The 23,787-nt window shown below is 39.0% G+C and overlaps 1 protein-coding gene across 1 annotated transcript; it reads right to left on the bottom strand.

Annotated features, from left to right (window-relative positions):
- Window positions 1-406: 406 nt before the first annotated feature.
- On the bottom strand, window positions 407-13,788 carry CRHBP (corticotropin releasing hormone binding protein). Its single transcript, XM_070935833.1, has 7 exons — window positions 13,711-13,788; window positions 13,367-13,463; window positions 8,455-8,612; window positions 5,905-6,115; window positions 4,342-4,490; window positions 2,509-2,626; window positions 407-555 (listed from the first exon to the last, which is right to left on the bottom strand). The coding sequence occupies exons 1-7, from the start codon at window positions 13,786-13,788 to the stop codon at window positions 407-409; spliced, it is 960 nt and encodes a 319-aa protein (XP_070791934.1).
- Window positions 13,789-23,787: the final 9,999 nt, after the last annotated feature.

The following is a 23,787-nucleotide window of genomic DNA, read 5'->3' as shown; positions in this document are numbered from 1 at the left end:
GAGACACCTTAATTCAACTGCAAATTGAATTAAACAATGTTCTAAAATAAGTACGTGCACAATAAATAATTTCAAAAAATTGTGCATGTATTTGAACATTCATGGCTCCTCTAAAACAGGCACCCTGATGCAGCAACAACATACCACATTTGAATTAAATGGATGCAAGTATGTCTAAAGACAGCTTTTGGAATCTGTACAGATTTGCATGTCTTGGGTATATTCAATATTCCTAAAGACAGGAAAAAGACAATGTATTGCAAATGCTATGAGTAATACTCTTCTAATCATGTTCATGGAAATAATGATTTCATATGAAAAGATAAGTGCTCAGACAGCAGAAGTGTTTCACCAATTTAGCTGCTCAGAATTAATATGTTCCAGGAAGAGAGACTTGTCCAATATTTCAAATGCTTGAAAGACAAAATTCGTTGAGGCTGTTGTTTTCCTGTTCATATTGATCCAACTGGTAATATTCAAAGGTTACTTGATTGATATGTTTTCCACTTGAGACTAACCGCAGTACGGTGTTGTCACAGCCAATCTTCATTTGAGCTAGTCAAAGGGAAATAATTTAGATTTTAATTGCTTTAAAAATGTGTAGTTATTAAACAACTTTAATGGATTGCACTTTTACATGCAGGACTTGTGTACACATTTTTGAAAGGCATGCCTATATCATTTCTTTATACGCTACTGCCTCTCTCTATATAAAAAAAGATCTCTGTGTATAGATAAAAGCAACTTCCATCTTCATGCACTATTATGCATGAAGATTAGATGTGTATATACTGCAGCAAATATATGGACATATGATTTCTAATGAGGCATCATCTTTCCACATTGAAATGCACATTATTGCAAAGAGGATAGGAAAAACTTTATTAATACACTAAATCAAAGAATGCCTTCACACTGATTTCATTGATGGCTTCAAAATAAGGTTGAATAATATTTTTCCTATTCTGGATTCATTGCCTTTATTCTGAAATGGTCTAATCTGACCTCAGTAAGATCAGTGTATGACTAATTTAACTAATATAATATGACAACAATGTACTGTTCTTTATAGGATCTCTGATTGAAAAGAATAATTCTTGAGGCACTAATTCTAGAAGCACTTTCCTTATATCAAGTGTGTTTAATTTGTCTTTATTAACACCCATTAAATCAAATTTGAACGCCCATAATATTTCATCATGTGAGCTACATTGTACTTGATTTTCTGAAAGATATAATTAATTGTAACTACAAAAATAGCAGAAGAAGGCAGAAACAACGGGCAGTGAATGGTACTGAAAAGATTGTGAAGATTTTTGTTTGTTTGAAGCAAAATAGATTACACTCAGCATCATTTATAATTCTCAGATAGAAAAGATTAAACCTCACTAAATTGCATAGAAGGGAAAAACACCTTACTGTATGGATATTTAGCTGAGCTAGGTCTTCCTGCGTCTTTATGCTGCATATATTATAGCGTGCAATTCGATCTAGATTTGAGAAGGAAGACTTTCAGGGCCAAGAGGCTCTAAGTGCCATGTTGGGTGGGAACAATAATACAAGGAGAATGAGGCTATACAGTTTACTTGGGTATGGACATGAGTTATTGTTTTTTCTAGATAGTGGACAGAGTTTGCAGAAGATGGCATGTCTGTGGGTCTAATAAGCTACAAGCTTTTCGTGTTTTTTGACTCAAAAAGGAACCAAATACTATATGGCAATTGTGATTAGGCAGGGTTAGGCATGGAATAGCAAAAGAGATGTTGGGGACTGCATAAAGTCTGTGTATTTTCAGGTTTCCCACTTTGCTCTATGGTATTTATGAGACCATCTTCACACAGCAATGATGACATTGACTGATTGATACCCACTCAGGGCTTGAGTCAGCAGCTAAGCAAAACTCTTTCCACAAGATAAGACCTTATTTTTTCAATACACATTGCCAGTCTTTTGTATTAATCCCAGTCATGAGAAGTAAATGTCCAAAAAAGTATTAATACCATGTCATTCCTTAATACCGTGAGCTTAAATGGACTCCAGAGGATGGTAGAGGACAGGAAGGTCTGGAGGAATGTTGTCCATGAGGTCGTGATAGGTCAGACATGATTTCGCAACTAACAACAACAAATTCCTTAATACAAAAAATGCAAGACATTCTGACTTGTCTAGATTTGTTGGAAAAAGTTTTTTGGGAGTTGTATTTGCAGTGCAAATTAGGATGCAAATAAATATCAGGAAAGCTGTTTCTCTCTAAAACACTTTGTCATGCTTTTTTTTTTTACTGGAAAGCTGAAAATCCTAAGCAATCAGTCCATATAATTATCTTTTTTTTAATCTACAGTGTCTATACTTGGACTGCCAAAATCTGGATGTCTATTAAAAGAAAACAAAGTATAGCCTTCCTCTTTGCTGCCCTCTAAAGGTTATCTGGCATTTTGCAGATATGGTAGCCTTATTATATCACTTTGAGGAAATATTTGAACAAGAAGCATTAACACAAGAGATTACCAGGGCCACTGAAAGAATGGCAAAGATCAGCCAATGGAAGCATCTTAGAAGGGTCTAACCCATTTCCTCCCAGCAACTCCATAAAATCTCCAGTGCCCCTGCAACCAGCAGTTGGTTTCTGTGCACAAGGAAAAGCAGAAGGACATGAAACCATGTTAAATGGGTAATTTAAAATTCACGTTTATTTTAGCAAATGAGATTTATAAGATCATGCAAAACAATCAAGTGTGTTTTAGTTTTGATTAGTGAAGTTCTCTTTCAATCCTTCTAAAGTAGTTCAAAATAGAGTTGTAATCATCTTCCCACCCTCAAAATACTCAGAACTCGCAAAGATTGCTATAAGCCGGTGATAGCAAATCTATGGCATGCATGTCACAAGTGATATGCCATGACATTTTTGGTGACAAACCTAGAGGCACATGAGAATGCAGCCTCTGAACCCTCTGGAAGTTATGTGAGAGGGCCCTGCTCTTGAGGGGCCTCTGGACCATTCAAGAATCATACAAGAACATTCTCACACAATTCTGGGAGGCTCTTGAAGACTCTCACACAACTTCCAGAGGGTCTGGAGGCCGTGTGAGAGCACATTATATTTCTCATGTGACTTCCGCAACCCCCCCAAAATGCAGGAAGGTCCCACATGATTTTCAGAGCCTCCAGAAGCCACACAAGAATATGTTGTGCTGTCCACCTGGACTTTGGACCCTCTGGAAGTCACACAAAAGTCAGACAAAAGAAGCCTCCAAAAAATAAGCAACAACAGGGTGTGTTTTTCCACTCTTCTCAGAGGCTGCAAAGGCATGCAAGAATATTCTCCTTAGTTTCCAGACTTTGTGTGACCTTGAGCTGCTTCAGATTGGCATTTTTTTTCAGAGTCAAACAATTGTATACGTACAGAATATAGGTATTTATAGTATAGGTGTCTTAAATTGATATGCCATCCATTTCACTATCCAAAGCAACTCTTTGTTATGAATTGTTTCTCTTTTGTCTGGGATGGGGTGACAGGCTAGCAGAGTCCAGTTAAGCATTTTCTTGAATTTTTTACACACCAAGCCCAAAAGTTTCCCATCATTGTTACGAGGAAAGGGGATAGTGCAAAGATTCACATTCAGATTCCCTGCATTTCCAGAGAGCCTAACAAAAATCAACTCACTCTTACACACAAAAGGGAATAAAAGAAATTGCTAGTTTCTATAAAAATCAGGCAAGTGAGTGTTAAATGAAATATCACATAAGGGCATAAAAATTTAAGAAGCTCTTTAAGATTTCCAAATGCAGAATTCACGAATATGGGAAGCTTTTGGAGCAAGAATGTAGTAAATGATAGCTGTCCTTGTCCCATTTAAGTGATGATTATTTAAACATCATGCTAAGCCAAAAACAAATAACCACTTTATGGGTTTGTACTATATTTATTTTATTTATTTATTTATTTTTCATATTTGTATACCGCCCTACTCCCGAAGGACTCAGGGCGGTAAACAGCCATAATAAATACAAATACATATAGAAGTTAAAAACTATTAAAAACAGATTATATAGTAGCTAATAACTCTGCTATTTACGTCAAACTACGAGATCTCCCCATATGCAAGAATATAGTTCAGAAAACATTTTGTCCTTTTTTATGACCTGTGCTGAACAGGAGGATGGGATTTTCCAAATCCACAGATGGGTACTGCCTTCCAGAGTTAATATCAAAGAAAGTTAAGGAGAGAGGGAACAAATAGAAAAATAGGCCAAACGTAGCCATAAGGACTAGCAGCAAATTTGCTGAATCGTGTAACCCTGTAGTGTAGCAGATGTATAAGGAAGAAACTGACAACTCACCTTCAAGTGAAAGCCCTGCAGATGCCCCAGGCTAAGATCAGATATTTTTATCAATGTTGGGTAGATAATGGAAAAACTGCAATTCCGATGCTGATGAGGAACTATCATCGTAAACCTTCCACTTGGAGTCTGGGAGATGATATTGCAAGCTTTAGTACAGGGGGAAGATACAGAATTACTGAGTCACAATTTGTTCACTAAAAAGGAATGCAGACTTTTTTAATCTGAGGAGATTTTGGCACCGACACAGATAAGATGCTAATCAGCTGTGCTGAGGTTTTCCAACAGTTTCTCCATTTAAAAATCAGGCACAAATTTTTCAATTTAGGGTCGCAAATATCACACTGACAGCAACAGAAAATAACCATTGCTTATTGGCCTATTTTACTTAAGTAATACTGAACGTACTATGTCATGTAGTAGGGAAAAAAAACCCATAGGGGCAAATAGCTTCCAGTGTTCAGAGAACTTAAGAGTTCTCAGTATCAAAGCGTGTAACCTAAATTGTTCCTACATTGGCAGGATAGGAAAAAGGATGATGTTGTTTTTTTTAAAAAAGTCAGTGAATTTGCCTACTCTTTTTTGCCATGTAAGTTCATCTTATAAAGGTACACTTAACCCCACGAGAAAGACCAGACCCAAAAATCAACTCCACGTAAAGTCTAAAGCTACTTTTATTAAAAGTGGCTCTAGTAACAGAATATTGAAAGTGTTCTTACTTTAAGCTTTCCTCATTTTAGCAGTCTAATTTTAGGAAAGACAAAGGGAAATTATTTTGTTGCTTTTTTTGTTAAAGCATTTGTGGACATAAATATATATTTATTTATTTATTTATTATTTATTTATTTATTTATTTATTTATTTATTTATTTATTTATTTATTTATTTATTTATTTATTTATTTATTTATTCAATTCCTATAGCTACGCAACTCAACCCAATTCTCTTTGGTTTCTCTTTGCATGCTCTTGTTTTACCTTCAGGGAAGAGTTCTATTTTTTAATGACTTTAACGATTTCTAAATGCCTGTGCCAAATCATGCCTAAAAAGCCAGAATAAGGACCCTCCATTGTCATCTGATCATGGCCCAGTTAAGTTGCAGCAGCACCTAGCCCAATGGTTCTCTTTTCTTCACCACGGACCCCCTTTAAATATCTTTTGTGGCCATGGACCCCTAAGATTTAATTCAATATTTAAAACATAACATTTCTTCAAATCTTTGTAGATCTCTTATGATGACGTTGCAGTTCCCCCCAGGGGTCCGCAGTGAGAATCACTGACCTAGCCAATCAGGGTTGTTCTTAAAAATGAAAAAAAAAAAAAAACAGAGGCGTGAACTTGGATAGAATGGAAGACTGCCAGTCTAGAGTAGACTGGGAAATCGGAAACATTCTAGAGAAGAAGGGAACAGCCTCCATTATGGGTAAGAAAACATAGTCAAGCTGATTGAGCCTTTGCTATACTACCGATACTATTCCTATTTATTTGATCACAGCTTGTCTGAATTGTTCCCCTTCTCAGAAATCACAGCCATTTCCGAAGATAAAATGAAAACAAGCTTACGGAAAAGATTAGGCTGCTTCTTTATTGTTAAGGTGAATCCGTTCCCTGCATCCTGAATCCTGAAGATGATCATGGCAACATTCTGAGATGACCTGATGGTGGTTGGGCTAGCTCCAGCTTCACAGAAATCTCTATACCTTTCGGAAGTGGGGAGAGGGTGATCCGAAGAGCTAGGAAACTTCTCACCCTTCAGTATCCAGCCATCAAAAACCTAGAGGGATGTAGGATTATAGAAGAGAATTCGGATTTAATATCAGATTTCCTCATCTTGATGCCTTCCATATTTACTGAGACTGCAATTCCCAAACTGAGGACATTCTGCCTCCAAAATCAAAAGGAGACAAATCACAATTTGTCCATTAAAGTAAATTCTTTGTTCCTTATGTTTCATATTAAATTTTAAATCCAAACAGATTGCTCATAATTTGACTGATTGTTATTGTTCATACTGGTATTATTGGCATCACATTATTGGCATAAATATGGATAAGAACATGCATGTTCTCATTTTCAGATTATTCCTTTTAGTGAGTTTAATACTAGTTAATGAAGTAAAAAGAGACTGACTCTTTTCATTATAGGAAGAATGTCTTGTAGGCTTTGGACCTCTCTTATATCTCATGCCAATCCAGGAATTTCACCAATCTGCTGCACACATGACTTGGCATTAACATCTATTATAAGTCATCACTTCATGCACTAATAATAATCACTTTGACATTCTCTGTAGTTTCTACTTCAAATATTTTAATAATTGGGCTTAATTATGAAAGATGTGTTTCTAAACCTGACATTTAAATTTGAAGCAGAGTGATCATTATGCAGTGTCACACAGATGCTGATTCCCTTCACTCCAGCTCTACAATCCATGCATTCTCCTCAGGGGTTCTGATCCAAGCATTATTGAGCCGAGCAGCCAACTATGCATATACTCCAGTTGAGGTGCCTAAACCTTGGGAGCTAGAAAATACTTTTGGAATGTTGAAACCATGTTTTAAGAACTCTCACAAAATGACTACCAACAAGGAATGTGGTGAAAATACCTACCACCTTCCAGAAAAACTTTCATTGACCAATTTAATTTTGATTTCTGGAACCCAGACAGAGAAACAAAACTCTGGGCTATGGCCATCTATCATGTTTTCTTTGAATTCTCCCAGGACCCATATGAAATTTACGTGGTATTCTTGGGGATTTAAAACGATGCAACTGCCACTTGGCTTTGTAGAATGGCAATTTTACAGTTAATGTTTCTAAAGGTGAATAAAAATAACCGCTTTATGTTCTAATCATCCCTTTATTCTTCAAACAAACATGTGAGATCCTTCATGTTGCAGATCCAAGGAAATTAAAATGTTCACATTACATGAAATTAAAGAAACAGACGTTTTGACCTGAGTGTTGATTATATTATTTTAGGAATTACTAATAAATTCCATTTAAAGATAAGGCAGACAATTGATTTTCAAGCAACAAATGCATGGTGTATGGTGGTTATCTGTGATGGAATGTAGTAGAATGGATTCCCAGGGTGGAGAGGATGCATTACAAAGGAAAAAGAGACAATCCAGTCCAGATATTTTGTGTGAAAGAAAGACGATGAAGTATATGGTAAATGCAGACAGTAGAGAGCTTCAGTTTGGCAAGATTCTGTTTTATAGGTGTAGAAACAATGAAGAACTCAGCTTGAAAGACTCTGGTATCACTCTTGGGTTTGGGGCCTCACATGATCTACAGATTGGACTTCACTTCAGGGTTATGTTTTGGGTAAAGAGGTGATGGTTTCCTCTGCTGCATTTTATCCTAGAAAATGCAATTATTTCTCCAGATAATATGCTAATGTAACAATAGCCAAAGAACAGCAAGTTCTCTCCATCTATTGTATCAACAGAACAAAGTTTCTTGCAATACTTTAACTCTGGCAAATGTATAAAGTATTGTGATAAATTTATGGTATCTTTCCTATAACAATATCTTCTGTGGGCTGTCAGCTTCCTTCTTTATTTCTACGTTTATTGCCTGCAGAAGTTCTAACAATGTTTTGTTAGTATTTTAATTCTACATACTTAAATACTTAATTTCATTATTAAAATAATATATTCCCTACTGAATCTCAAATTCATGAAAGGCATTGTAGTACAATGGTTGAGGGTTGGGCTATAGCTGATGAGTTTAAATTTCTACCCAGCCACAACTGCTAGTCTACCTGCCAGGCTTTCTGCTAAAAGAAAATGAAAAAAAGGGAAAACTGTGTGTATCCTTGAAAACAAGATGTAAGTGGAATGAATAAACAAAAATAAAATTCATGGTACTAAGTAGCAAGGCTATCAGAAGCAAGACTGTAGAGGAGGGATTTTGGATCCAAAGCCAATCTCATTCCACTCACCATGTCTGGAAACCTCAAATGCGACATCTAAAGCATTACCTTCTATTTTGATTTTTTGACTTTACCAGTGCCAAATATATACTGTTTTTTTTTATAAAAGAAAAGTGTACATTCCCTCACCCCTGTCTGATATAGAAACTCTCAGTCAGCAGACAACCTCTTACCTTCAAGAAATCTCCAGCTTGACAGTCAATGTTGACAAAGTCAAAATCTATACTGATGAACTCCTCTGGTTCTCCTATGAAGAATGTTGCACAATGCATCTGGGGTTGCTCTGCGGTGAAGGTGAACTGCCCTTCTATACTTAGCATGTCAAGACATCCTGCAGACAAGAATAGAAGCAAGTCAATTCCTTTTTCTTAGGGGAGGAATCTCTTTTCACATGTCAGATTCAAGGGCAGGGAATATTGAAGAGAGAAGCTGTGTGCATGCAAAATGAAAGACAATTATCTGTTTGACATTATTGAAAGAATCCCAGCTTTTAACAATCTTAAAAACAATACACATGTAATCTTCCAAAAATCATGCAATATAAAAACGAGTAACAATAATTCCTAGGTCAAGGCACTATGTTAATAAATTGGATGTAAGTATATATAACAGTTTATAAGAATGTTCAATATGGTTATACAAGAATAAGAGAATGATTAGGATGATTGAATTTAAAAGTAAAGATAATTGTCAATGCAGACAGTTGTAAAATATTATACAATGTTGTTATTTATGTTTTGTATTTTACTGTTTGGTGTATGTGTATGTTTTTCCTTTTTTTGGTCTTTTTTTGTTTTTTGTCTTTTTCTATTATGTTTTTGGTTTTAAAAATGTAAAATATTCAATAAAAACTATTAAAAAAACAATAATGTTAAGCTCATATTATAAAGAAGAAGTCAGTAGCTAAATAATTCCTAGGTCAAGGCACTTTTACATGTTTTTACTAAAAACAAGACAAATGTAACTCACAATTGTGCCGATTATATGCAAATGTCCCTTTTTGATAAAGGCCATCATTCTCAGTACGCTGTTTAATTTTTAAGAAGATTCTACATTCAATCCCTGGCAGATAGAGCTATAGAAGACTTCAGAAAGAAATCTTGGAAAGTTACATCCAGACTCTTCTAGTCAGCTTAGGTAGCTCCCAGATTGCTTAATTATGTTCCCAAATTGGTGAGAAAATTTTCTGCCATTTGGATACAATAAACATACAAAACTGTAGTGTAAACCTTAAAAGAAGCACTCTCCTAATCTAGACACAAATGGAAAACATGTGCAGAACCATATTATTCTCTCAATCACTACCTTTGCAAATTTCAACCCCCTACCTTCACCCCGTCATTAGGACTACAGACTCAAATATTTTCTTTTCCCTAAGCCTTCTTCTTAGTTTTTACTGTCATTTTTAAATCTCATCAGACAAAACCCTTCCCTTCCTTCTCCATATGGGTTTGAAAGTTCATTGGAGGAAAGTCAGGGGGGCACATTAATCTGTATTTCATGCCCATTATCAGGAAACAAAAGTCTAAGCTCCTATTATGCCTTTATTAGGATTAATTAAAATGACATAAAAGAATGTGCAAAAACTTTTGGGTTTTTCTTACATTGAGCCTGATGCTTCCAAAAAGCAGGAGAGAAAAGCAAGAAAATTCAAATTCTACAGCTCTGAGCTTAAATACTCACTCTTAAAATGGCAATTGGGAGCTAAATGCTTTATTACCAAAAGGTGCAATTGATGTCAGCTTTTGACTGTCATTTAAGAACAAAGTGATTCTTCCCAATTCTGGAAACACAAGTCCCCAAGCTCACAGGTTCCTGACTCAGAAGAAAACGGGGGAGGGAAAATCTTGAATTTACATCTTGGAAATGACTAGCTGATTGAATGATTATGTGCCATCAAGTCTGGATCTTCCAACTTCCTTGGATGTGATTTCTTCTCAAAAGGACGTACAATTATAAATATATCTGCACAATGTGCAAATTGGCATAGCATTTATATAGCATTTCCGAGAGTGCTTGGTGGGCTAATCTGGATAAATTTAGCAAGAAAATCATAGCTTGAAGCCATATGAGATTTGAACTGTGGCTTTCTTATTCTTCTTCATGAAAGAAACAGGAGTAAGTTTCTTTTCCTTACATTCTCATTCTGATTTTATTGCAATAAATAATAATACGGAAAGTAGAGGTCATAAACTCACTTCTGAGCTGAACTACATCCCATCCACCCTTGTAGCATTCAAGTGAGGAGGATAAAAGCAGATTTGCACTGCAAACTCCACCCCTTTTTATACATGCATTATTATATCACATTCACATATTAACGGGGTGGAGCTTGCAAGGCTGCTTATGTCAGAAAAGTGTAAGAAAAGCTCCTGCAGATAATGCTGCCAATGCCATCTTCACTGCTGATTCATTTCCTACTTCCTTTACCTTTATTTCAAACAAGTACCTGACATCCAGCCGTAATAATTGGATTTTCCAACCCAGGAGAGGATAGATAGGCAAAAGAAAAAAAAGCATTACTTTAACATGAAGTAGAGAAGGTGGATTAAGCTTATCTCACTTGTGGACTGAGGATGGGATGAAGGTGAGATGGTGGGAACACATCAGAATATAGAAATTGCTCAGGCGTTTTTTGTGCCATGGAAGGTGACAGAAAAAAGGTCTGGAAATAGGTAATATTACAGTCATGCAACAGCAGGCAAGCTGTATACTTTCTTTTCTTCCCTTTTCCAAAAGATTTTAAAGTCTGCATTCGGTTACTCATGTAAAATAGACATGGGAAAAGTACCATGTATCAGCGATAGAGTGGATTCATACATTATGGTAAGTCATGGTTTGTTTAATCGTAACTGCAACACTCCACAATTAGCTGGGTTTAGGCAATGTACTAAGCCATAAAATGTGATACAATGGCATATTCATGTAAGCCAAGTCAAAACACACAAATTACATTGTAATTTAGTACTATGTGTAAATGTTGCATGAATTAGTGTCTCTGTTTAATCCCTGAGATGCCAGTTAAAAGAATGAGACAGAGGTATTGTAAAGAAACAGAGGGAATGTCAACAGAGGTGAGCCTTTGGAGAACTAGGTAACACACCCATGAGAGTGAATTATATTTGGCTACATGGCATAATAGCAATAGCACTTAAACTTATATACCACTTCACAGGGCTTTACAGCCATCTCTAAGTGGTTTACAGAGACAGCATATTGCCCCCAACAATCTGGCAATCGGCAGATTGTTGGCAATCTGCTGGCAATCGGCAGTCAGCAGAAGTAGCCTGCAGTACTGCATTCTAACCACTTTGCCATCACAGCTCTTAAGAGTTAATTTTGATAGCCAATGAAGCTTTTCACTGCATTTCTGCAATCCTTTTCTCTTGCAACTCATCTTATTTTGAATCCCGTGTTTTTTTTTCCCTTATGCCAACTGCTTCCCTTCTCGCACTGCTAAACAAAGATATTGGGCTAGGAATGGAAAGAGCCTTCATGCTTCATTGTCATTTCATACTTGGCATAGGATACGGAGATCCTCTCAGGTCCTCACCACAAGCCTCCCTGAAAAACATTGCTTCTGTCATCCTTCCCCATCTTAGTAAGACCCTTGCAGCTGAGTGGTGCAGACATCTGGGGGACTGAAATCCCATACCTACAGAGGGCATCCAGGGAAAGATGGCTTGGAATTTTGCTCCCAGGAAGGAGCCTCTCGCTCTTAATTTCAACTCAGGGTCAGGAGCAAGCTTTGGAATCTGTCCCAGTGTACAGGTTCAGCCTTGGCATGCATTTAGCCATGAGGAAGGAGACCACTCATGAAAACATATTTAAAGGTATCTCCTCTCAACTCCAAAATACCAACTGATATCTCCTAGGAAGCTGGAACCATTCCCAATCCACAAGTGAGACAACCTAAGTTATCCAGAGCCATTATTTTCTTTTCCTGAAGCACACAGTACAGATTGCTACTGCTATCTATATCCCACCCACAACTTTTTCTCCTATCATATCTTCTCTTCTACTGCACCTTCCTCCACTGGTGGAAATCCCACTGAAAAGAGAACTTCATCATTATTTTCTTTTATCTAGCTTCAGACGTTAGCAATGTCCTCCAGGTGCAACCAGACAACTGATTGTCCAAAAGACATCAGATTGGAGAAGGTTCGACTACTCTCTCACTCACAAGCATCCTCTGGTATTCCCCAGCCAGCCAGCTGAATAAACCACCATAAACTTTTTCTTCTTTCTGGTTGGCAGTTCCAAGAGCAGAGATTTCACATTATCTATCTCTGAAATCACTTATTCAAAACTTATTTTGTCAATGTTTATGGAGATTCTCAGTCATCCAGGTCATGGTTGTCCCAAAGGTGTTTTTTCAAGAGGCAACTGGACTTTCTGATTTTTCTCTGAAGATGCTTCACTTCTCATCTAAGAATCTTCTTCAGCTGAAAAGCAACTTCATCCAAGCAGCTTCAGTTCCTTGCATCCAAGAAGCAAAAAAGTCTTCAAAGAAAAAAAAACAGACAGTCCAGTTTGCCTCTTGAGAAAGCACCTTTGGGGCATTATTCTGCCAATATTCATGATACCCTCACAAAAAGGAAGTTCTGATCCCCCTTTTCCAGGCGACGTTGGCAACAGAAACACAGTCCAGGAGATGGAATGCCACAGAAGGCGAAGCATCGGTCCCTCTCAGAAAGTTTTGCGCTCCGGCCGATCACTCTGGAAAAGCACTCCGCACTCCGCACACAGCTCCACAGCTTAATTTGCACTCTTACCAAAAGTGGCGTTTAGAAAAGGGCGCCAGGACGATTTCTCGTCGTTCCTCACTTCCGAGAAGCCGTCTCTGGTTACATTTTACCGCCGCACCCAGCAACCTTTGGGGCAACCTGCTCATTCTAGGGCTGGGATCGAGGTCGCTTGAACTCACGTCTAACCTTTTTAAGTCGCGGCGTGCGGACATCGGTAGCAGCAGCGCCTTCTGAACCACAGCTTCCCCAGCAGCGAGAGAATTACAGTTCCCATCACACACGCATACACACACACACACGCCCCGTCCCGTCCCGTCCCGTCCCGGAAGAAACTCACGCAGCGTCCGACGGTAGATCTGCTCGCCCGAGAGTTGCCTTTTCAGCTCCTGGTTGAACAGCAGGACCGGCCCGTCCGCGAAGGCGTCCTGCCGCCCCTGGAGACACAAAAGACAGAAGAGGTCCGAGGGGCTGGAGAAGGGGCCACCCAAGGCTCTTGGCGCAATGGGGAGGGTACAGGGTCTCTTGCTCGAGCAGGGGGTTGGACTAGAAGACCTCTGAGGTCCCTTCCAGCTCTATGCCGATTCAAAGATGGCCAAAGGGGGCCACCTCGGCGTGGAAGGGGTCCGGGCGGAGAATGGGGAGGGGACGGGGGGGGCAGCGGGACGCCCGCTCTTCGCTTACCTCGAAGACCCTGCTCTCCCCTCCGAGGGCGGCCCAGAAGATCAGGGCGAGCTGGCAGCGCCGGAATCCGACAGCCATGTCCGACAGCCTTTGCGCCGCGGCGTGAGGAAAAGAGTTAACAGCGGCGGGAGCGGCGCCTTCTCTGGGGCTGCCTCCTGGCCGCCTTTCCCGGACGGGTCCCTTTTATAGAGCTTTGGCAGAGGGGAGGCAGCGGGTCCCCTGACTGATAGGGTAACCCATGGTTACTGGATCTCTGCCAGGGAGGCGAGGAGTGCGCAGTGATGACGGGGGCCCCCCAAACCCGCAGCTGCGCTCGTAACCCCGCTGCTCGCGCGGTCCACTCGAGGCTCAAAGCCCCCCCCCGTTCCCTTACCACACCACGCCGCCCTCCCTCCTCGAAAGCGAAGTTCTCTGCCTCTTTTGCCACTCGCCCTTTTGGAAGAGAGACCCCGGCAACCGACGACTAATTGAAACATCGTGCCTTTCTTTTTCGGGGGTGGGGAGAAAGGAAGGCGCGCGTCAGTGTTCTGTGCTTTTGTTCCAAGCGAACTTTTAGCACGTTCTGACTGAGCCAGGCAGGCGAAGAAACAGAAATCAGATCTGGGGGAGAGTTTTTATTCAGATTAAATCCTGTTTTCCTAAAGAAACTTGTCAGAGGTGTAGATTTTAGGATGAGAAGGGAAATTTACTCACTCACTCACTCACTCACTCATTCATTCATATGGCTCAGTGGCCTGAAAGTATTTGGATGGAGTGGAAAGTCTTTGACTCAACCCTGACAGGACTGAGTGGCTGTGGCTGTCCATCCCCCATTCCTCCCCACCCCTATTCCAGGGATATTTTTTTATTATTGGGCTTTTTAAAAAATGGACTGACTAGCCTATCAGAGAGACAAGTCTTCACAGTCTCTGTCTTTTTCAAGTTATTTTTATTAGAAGGCTATAGTAACAGTCTGATTGTGCTTCTCTTTCTCCCTCCTATTATGAGAATGGGGGGGGGGGCTGGCTGTCTGAAGTGTTTTTATAAACCACTTTACTGACCTGGGCTCAAATTTTATGTCTCAGTAGCAGATCTTCCCTCTGTCCTTTAAGGCCATCCTGTTTACTCAATGCAGGTTAAAAGTAGACCCACCTCACTTCTTTCAACTGAGATGCTCTTCTGACTTACAAGCGGTTCCTGACAACTGACTTAATCTGCTGGAAAGCTTTGCCATCAGAATTGAACAATGTCAGCAAAAGAGCCAGAAAATGTGGTCAAGGGGAAAGTCAAGAGAAGGTCATCTTTGTTAGATCAGAGCCAAACCTCAGCCAGTTTAGAGCGTCTTGGCTGAAGATGATCCTAAATCCTGAAGGTGATCCTATCGCCCTTCTCCTCCCATTTACGACTGTATGACTGTAGTCTGTTGCTGCATCCTTACGATTTATATTGATTGTTTCCTAGTATGATTCAATTGCTTATTTGTACCCTATGACTATCATTAAGTGTTGTACCTTATGATTCTTGACGAATGTATCTTCTCTTTTTATGTACACTGAGAGCATATGCACCAAAGACAAATTCCTTGTGTGTCCAATCACACTTGGCCAATAAATAATAAAGAAAGAATTCTAAATCCTTTCCATAAATTCAAAGGATGCCCTGAAAAACGTTGCCTTCTTGTGCATGATCTTGGCCAGGGGATGCTTGAATTCAACACAGTCTCATGCCAATTCATATGGGTGTTATTTGCCATTGATTGTAGTTACTTGAGATGCAATTCGGCGGCATAGTGTATACCACAAGCTCTTGCCCCTCTCTCTAAACATTTTAACTGTTAGACTTTTATTTTGCTAAATAACTGAATATTTCTTGGCAAGCTGATACCTATGTAAAATATTTAAGCCAAAACACCATGTAATACATTATTTTTCTTTTTAATGCGATTTACAGTATTACATGGTGTTTAACTATTTTAAGCATAGGATTCTATATAAGGTAAAGCAATTTCATTTTAAGGGAATAAGTCCAAATGTCAGGTGGAAGTGGCTTTTTGTCATTTTGTCACTGCAACAGCACTTTCTTTATTACTAACAACCTATTAAATGCATATATATCCACACAAACCTACACACAAGCATGCACGCACGCACATGTGCACACACATCACACACACACACACAGCCTTTGATTGGAACTTATTCTTAGAGGTGCACATTCAGCAACAGAGTTACAGCTGAATCTAAAATTGCTAAAATGGTTAAGGCACCATCTGGGCTTCTATCACTGCAAGCAAAAGAGCAATTTGTCAGAAGAATATACTTTCTATACATTGCTTTATTATTATAGTGCTACTCTAATCATAAATGGTGGTGTGTCCTGAATGGAGACAGCCAGCAGTGGATTAGACAGGGCAATACTTGCATTCTGTTGAATAATAAATCTTACTGCTATTCTAAAATAACCTGATTGATTCTAGTTTCACCTTTTTAACAGGATCATCATTTTGATTTTTGCTCAAGGGAGACTTGGTTTAGGATTTGCATTTGTATCTTTTAAAAAATGCCATCCAGACAAATCTTGAAACCTGTGCATATATTCAGAGACCTGGCCACCGTCTGTGCTGAAGACTCAGGTGCAAGTCCGCCCTCAGCCATACAAGTTCATTGGGAGGATGGACATTTGCTCTCTCTTGACTCTACTCTACTCACAGGATTGTTATTCTGGGGGTGAAATGAAGAAAAGAGAGTTTGGATGGCTATAGCCCACTGATCCAAGCAAGCAGAATGCACTGGAATTACTTTCAGGGCTTCAGAGGGGCCCTTGCAGGAGTCAGTAGGTATCACAAACAAAATAGAAAAAGATGAAATGGAATGTAAGACGCTCCATAAATTGCCAATGACCTTTAGTTATAAGGCGCTTTATGAGCTACAAGTTACATTTATTTTGTAGAATACAAGTAAAGGCTTTGAAATAGAATACTATAAATTGAATATATCAAAGTGGAAAAACCATTAAAATTAGAGCTAATTATCAATGGATTAGCTGAATAGAAGAGATATAAAAATGATGCCCAAATTTATGTTAACAAATAAAACTTTGAGGCACATAGGCTCACAGATGGTAACATTTATAGGACTCAATGAGTTCTGTTCAAGGTGTACTTTCACTGTATTGGCTACATTTCATTATTATGTCTAGAACAGTGATGGCTAACCTTTTGCCATCGCATGCCAAAAGTGGGGGAAGCACAGGGGAGTCATGCGCGTGCGTGCCCACACCCATAATTCTATGCACTCCACCCTGCGCATGTGTGCGCGACCCCCCCACGTTTCCCCCGCTTTTGGCACGCAATGGCACGGTGGGCCCGGTAGGCCCATTTTTTGTCCTCCCCAGGCTCCAGAGCCTTTCTAGGAGCCTGAGGAAGGTGAAAACGGTCTTCCCCACCCCCCTGGAGGCTCTCTGGAGGCCGGAAACAGCCTGTTTGCCAACTTCCAGGGGGCCCAGAAGGCACAAAAATCAGCTGGCTGACGTGTGCATGTGCGCCGGAGCTGAGCTTGTGTGCCCACTGATATGACTCTGCATGCCACCTGTGGCACGCATGCCATAGGTTTGCCATCACGGGTCTAGAAGGAAGATCTATATTTTGCAACAACAGTTAGTGGTTGTGGTTTTTTTTTTTTTCTTTTCTTATTTCTTCATTATAGATTAACTCTTCATTAGTGATTTACTTGTAAGTGATTTATTTTCTCATGAGCCATCACCAAAATCAATAAACTAAACCAATTTTAATTTTTCTCACTGATCTCTATGGGATTTATTTCGTAGAAAGCAGGCACTGTATTTAATTTTTATGGTCCTGCTGCAATCACTTGCAATTTACAACAATTATCCATATAAATCTACAACATTTGAATAAAAAAAACATTTCACATTGTTAATAATTCTTGAAAAAGAAACCAGAAAATTATGCAAAAAAGAGCCGCTTCGACCTCAGGCAGCATATGAAATTCAATTAAGAAAAAGAAAACAGCAAACACAAAATAACAATATCGTGTTGCTTTAGCCAATTTAATGCTTTAAAAATATAGCAACAACACAAATTACATTCATTTTTTCATGACACCGTGGGTTATGGAGACTTCAAGTCATTGCTGAAAAAAATGTAGCACCAGTTGTGATGCTTAAATATATTTTCTGCATCACAAAACATAAAAAATTATAAAGAAATATACTTAGGACACTCAGAGCTGCATTCATGATTTTAAAAAATAGGAAAAAATAGAGTCACAATACTAAATATTTCATGCTTTTAATGTCTGATTTTTTTATTGAACAGTCACACATGATTTCACTGGTGATATTGCTAAAGCCCAAACAGTAACATACTAGAAAAAATGCTTTTTAAGTAATATACAGTAATCAAGATTCTCTTCTGGAGATAGACAAATTTATCTATCCAAACATGATTCAATATTCTTTGACGAGGTATGTGGTGTGATGATCACTAAAAGCCAATTTGAATGTAGGCAAATCTAATCTGATTAGCAAGTACTTTCAATTTCACACTCCTACTGTTCTCTATTCTACTTGGGTTTTTCTGCGTCCAGCTAAAAAGTTGTCTAGTTATTGCTTGCAAAGGATAAAAAACAATAAGAGGAATGTATGTTGAGGAAGGGCCCTCAAGTTTCACTCTACTGTGTTTGTCATGACTTGTTTGTATGGAATATAATTCAGCTGTTTTCCTTTCTGTGATAAAATACTAGAAAAATAACCATTGTTGTGTCAGACACCACAGTTATGATATACTTTGCCCATGTTTTCAGCACTAGCTAAACAAAATCCATTACTATTTCTTTCTCTTTGCTCTATTAATCCTTGATGTTTTAATGAACCAATTTTAGTGATTTCTGACCTGACAAGTAATTTTGTATGGAGCTTGATGTTTTTCCTAGATTATTGCTGCACTCAAAAATCCTACAGTTAAATTCAGCGGATCTACACCCCCCCACACACACCCAAAAGATTCAGGCACTGGAGCTCAGCGCCAGCTGGAAACCAATTCTGCCGTTCTTTCATTGGCCTTCAACCAGCCTTTTGGGTGGGTGGGTGGGTGGGGAACATCTAAAAGGTGATTTCCTCTCTCCCTGCGGGATCATCCAATAAAAAAAAAGTAGGTATCTATAGTTATGATCGGACAAAAGGAACTTCACTATTTTAATGAGCAAAATAATAACCTTAAAGATATGTGGACCAGGGGTGGGTTCTAAATTTTTTTACTACTGGTTCTGTGGGTGTGGCTTATTTTGTGGGTGTAGCCTCATGATCATGTGACAATTCTTTAGGATTTAGCAGAGGTACTGGTCTACCAGGCTTTTAACTGCTTGCAGAGCTGTACCGGTCTACCTATTTGTTTTTGCAGGCACTGGTCTACCCATTTATTTTTGCAGGCACCGGTCTACTCATTTGTTTTCTTTTAACACTGATCAGCTGTAGGGCGGCCCTTTGAAGCCCCGCAGCAAGAGTTTAAACAATTTTTTTCCCCTCTAGCAGATAGCTGGGACTCAGGAGGCAGCAATAGATTGGGGGTGGGGCCAAATAAAAGGTAAGAATAGGTGGTGGGGGGAGTGGGGGGCAGGGGGCGGGAGGGCAGGGGGCAGAACCGGTTCTGTGATGTCATATCGTCACCGCTACCAGCTCGGCGGAACCGGGCCGAACCGGGAGGAACCCACCACTAATGTGGATGGTATTAGGCAGGTACAGGAATAATTTTCAGTCAGTAAACTATTGAAATCAATGGGATAGAGGCTTGCTCAGAATGCTCTCGTTAAATTTACAGTACATTTCAAGAGAACAGTACATACTTAAACCCATTTTCTCCATTTCTTGCAAACAATGCCTACAGCAAAAATGTCTTTGTAAAATCTCATATACAGTCCTAGTTCTCTTCACTAGTTTCTTCATGGTATTTAATCCTCCTTCTCAGCCTGGATATCCTCCTTCTGAATTCAATCTGTTTCTTCTCAGTTCTCTAAACCTTCCCCTACTGATCCACAGGATGACTCCCTCTCTGATAAAACTGCCAGCCCATCTTCTGATCTAAACAAATTGCCTCTCTCCTCCTTCACTTGTGCTTTCCCCGCTTTATCTCTGACTGACTCACAAATTGTCTTTACTCCCTTTTTCTTTGTTTGGTTTCCAAATTAACTTTTCATTTTTTCCAACTATACCTCCAAGCTAAGCTTTTTCTTCTCTTCTCTATGGACCTCTGTCTAGGCCTGAGACTACACCCACAGCTTCAAAGTATTTTCAACAGAAACTAATATATATAGGTCAGGATTGAAGTGTGGAGTCCTTAGTGCTAGTGAGTGTGGGATTTGCTCCCAGTTTATATACACTAGCTCAATGATGGCTAACCTTTTTGCCATTGCATGCCAAAAGCGGGGGGACCGTGGAAGGGGTCGTGTGCGTGCACATGCCCACACCCATAATTCTATGCACCCCTCCCCCTGCGCATGCACGCGTAAACCCCCCCCCGGTCCCTATGCTTTTGGCATGTGATGGCCCGGTGGGCCCAGTAGGCCCATTTTTTGCTCTCCCCAAGCTCCAGAGCCTTTGTAGGAGTCTGGGGAAGGTGAAAACGGCCTTCCTCACCCTCCTGGAGGCTCTCCAGAGGCCTGTTTCTCAACTTTCAGTGGGCCCAAAAGGTCCAAAAATCAGCTGGCAAGCATGCGCATTCGCGCCAGAGCTCAGCTCATGTGCCCAATCTATTGCTGAGTCCCAGCTGATGGCTAGAGGAAAAAAAACTGTTTAAATTCTTGCCGCGGGGCTTCAAAGGGCCACCCTACAGCTGATCAGTGTTAAAAGAAAACAAATGAGTAGACTGGTGCCTGCAAAAATAGAAAAAACAGCCCCTTTCAGCTTCAGCATAGGTTAAGTACTATAAGTTGATTTGATCAGCCTCCCGACTCTCAGCTGATTTGCTGTCAGCTCTCAGAGGGCTGAAAAAGTTATTTTTGACTAGCGCCCCCCCCCCCGATTAATGGTGTCCCTCTTTACAATGTTAAAATCTGGTCACCTTATGTTTGAACCATTCAATTGTAAATCTTGTGGATTAACCTGTGCGCCTCCATCTGCCCAAGGTACAACTTGTCATTTATTGGTCTTCATTGAGCCAATTACTTTTTAATGAAAAGGAAGGTGAAAAATCATCTGAGGCTGATGTTAAATTTTATTCCAGACTGTTAACATCAGAAAGACTAATTTATTTTCAAATAAAGTCAGTCATAGCACATAAAAATATAAATGTGATTAAATGTTAAAAATGCTACAATACTCAATGTTTTGGGTGGAGAGGTTCTGTCGACAGACAGATAACAATAATTCTATCCTTCGTTGAACTCAATTTGGTAAATAGATGTCCATGTGATTTACATGGCAATAAGGCAGAGAAGATTTAGTCACTGTCCTATTCTGAGATTCTTTTGTTTCTTAGTTTTACTTCCCAGTTTACTATATAGGCTGGGATTTCTGAATGGCCTCTCTCCACCCCCACCCCAATTATTAACCAGAGCCAACTCAGTTCTTATTTGATTATACTGTGGCTTACACCCCACTTTCCTGAAATGTTATTCAATGAAAACTACTATAGAAAATTAAGTATATCATTTACTACTCCTTTTGTAGTGCTATCTGCAAATAGGTTATCTTCACTTATTGAAGACACTCTTGTTTGCAGACTAAGACACAAAATTAAAAATAAGTACACCATATATGCTATAGAATTAGTTAACAAAGATTAGAGAGTGTCAGATTTCAGTGTGACTCAATCTAGTAACATTTTGTCACTGATTCTGATTTTATAAGAGACTCTTGTATTTCACACTGTGCTAGAGCCACAGTATGGTTTCTTACAGATGTGTTACAGTTCTGTCTTGCCAGCACTATTTGAGTTGACATGAAACATTATCCCTAAGGTTTTAAATCGATTTTTCTTCAACCAGAAACCTTCTAGATATGTCAGGATGATAACTTCTAGCTATTTTGCTGGGAATTATGAGGCTCCCAATCCCAAGGTACATAGAATAGCTACATTGGAACAGTTGTCCTAACCTAAGAACAGCTGCAATAAAAGAAGTTTATTCCACTGAACTCAATGGGATATACTCATATACTCAACAAACTGCAAATAAAAATAAGCATAATCACCATGGAGCAGAGCCTGACTTGCTTTTTACAATTCAAGATATAATAGAATTAAGTAAAGGAAAATATTTTTAATTTTCCTTCGAAATGTGAACCTATTTAATTTTTCGTTAGTTTTTCAAACAGAATGCAACTTTGTTCAGTTACACAACATTGCCATTTTTCTAAATCTTGCAAAGTAGTTTACTAATTTAGAAATAATGTATATTATGGGAAAATCTGCATACAGTATATTGGTGAAAAAATATAGAGATGTTAGGGATGCGCAAACATCTGTAGAACTGCAAATTGAACTTAAGGAATAAATTGGCATAGAAATAGGACAATCATGAAAAAAAAAAAGATCCCCCCCAATTGAAACTGACATTTGCAAGAATGACAAATTAAGAGGAATAAATATGATACATTTCTACATTCCTAAATGAGACTGATCACTAAAAAAAATAAAGAGTGTTTTATGGACATTGTTCATCTCATCATATTCTTCCCCTTATAGTATTCCATGATTCAGGTGGGAATATGCAATTATTTCCTTATAGTGAAAATCTGTTTCCTTATGTGTTCACTCACTCAAGTTTCAAATGAGAAAGCTAAAGGCTAGCACTGACAGTGTTATCTAGTTTGGTAATGAAATGTCTTCAAGAAAACATCCAAGCTCAGAGAGCACCAAGGACCCACAGTTGAACCCCGAGCTACAAATATTTTTATTTATTTATTTATTTATTGGTTCGATTTATATGCCGCCCTTCTCCGGAGACTCAGGGAGGCTTACAATGCGTTAAGCAATAGCCTTCATACTTTTGTATATACTTGCTTATTAGGGCTTTCGCCCCCCCCCCAAGCGGTGTTCTTTTTTATACAAAGTCAGCTTATTGCCCTCACAATCCAGGTCCTCATTTTACCTACCTCGGAAGGATGGAAGGCTGAGTCAACCTTGAGCCTGGTGAGATTTGAACTCGCAGTAATTGCAGGCAGCTGGCAGCTAAGTGCTACTTAATAGCACTTTAGTCCACTGCACCACCAAGGCTCTACTGTTTCTCTTCTGTGAGAAAGAACAGCCCAAATTATCCTTCCCCTAAAGGAAACTCCAGTGTCTAAATGGGGTTAGGAAACAAACTCTGTCATGTCATGAAAAAGTAGATTAAAAAGGATAACATTTGTGTAGTAATACCCAGCAGAAAACATTAACAGACTTCCTTATTTTCTTGAAAATAAGCCACTGCACATCAATGCATTTTTTACACCACTTGTGATGATGTAAATCAACTAAATTGTTTCTGAAAAATAAACAATGCATTAGTAGACTGATAATCAAAAATCCTCCAGAGATATGGTGTTGAAAAAGCATCCTCAATAGCTCAAATTTCTTTGAGAGGTTTTTGCTACTCTAAGATACAATATAGTAAATAATGTGATATGCAGTTGGTCTTGGCTGATGCTTTCTTACCATTCCAGTTGTCTCCCCAAGACAGGTGAACTGGACTTCGTTTTTGTCATAGTGGTTGAATCCAAATGTTCTTCTGGGCTGGTTTTGGTTAGAGATGATGCGTGCCGAAATGAATAGCAGAATACAAACAGATGCGTCGCTCCATGGGATGTTCTCTAATTGCTTCCACAATTACAAATCTGAAGTTGGCATTTACAGCAAATATTCAGCTGCATCTTTACACCTAGCACTAGCTGAAGATTGATGTCGGCAAAGCCATTACTTTTATTTTCCATACATTTTCCATTTTCCTAGTTTTAAATTCATTTCATCTTCTTTCTATTTAAGTCTGAGAGATTTTTTTTTTTTTAGTTCACAGCTTGGGCATATTTTTGCTTGCAAATTTTACTTTTTTCTCTTACCATATTTTTATGCTATCTTCTATCTTTTGGACCCAGTTATGTGCTTAT

This window comes from Pituophis catenifer, unplaced genomic scaffold (genome assembly GCF_029215685.1).
Source record: "Pituophis catenifer annectens isolate HBS135680 unplaced genomic scaffold, rPitCat1.0.hap2 SCAF_2, whole genome shotgun sequence".
Lineage (NCBI taxonomy): Eukaryota > Metazoa > Chordata > Lepidosauria > Squamata > Colubridae > Pituophis > Pituophis catenifer.
This window is presented reverse-complemented; position numbering and strand designations above follow the sequence as displayed.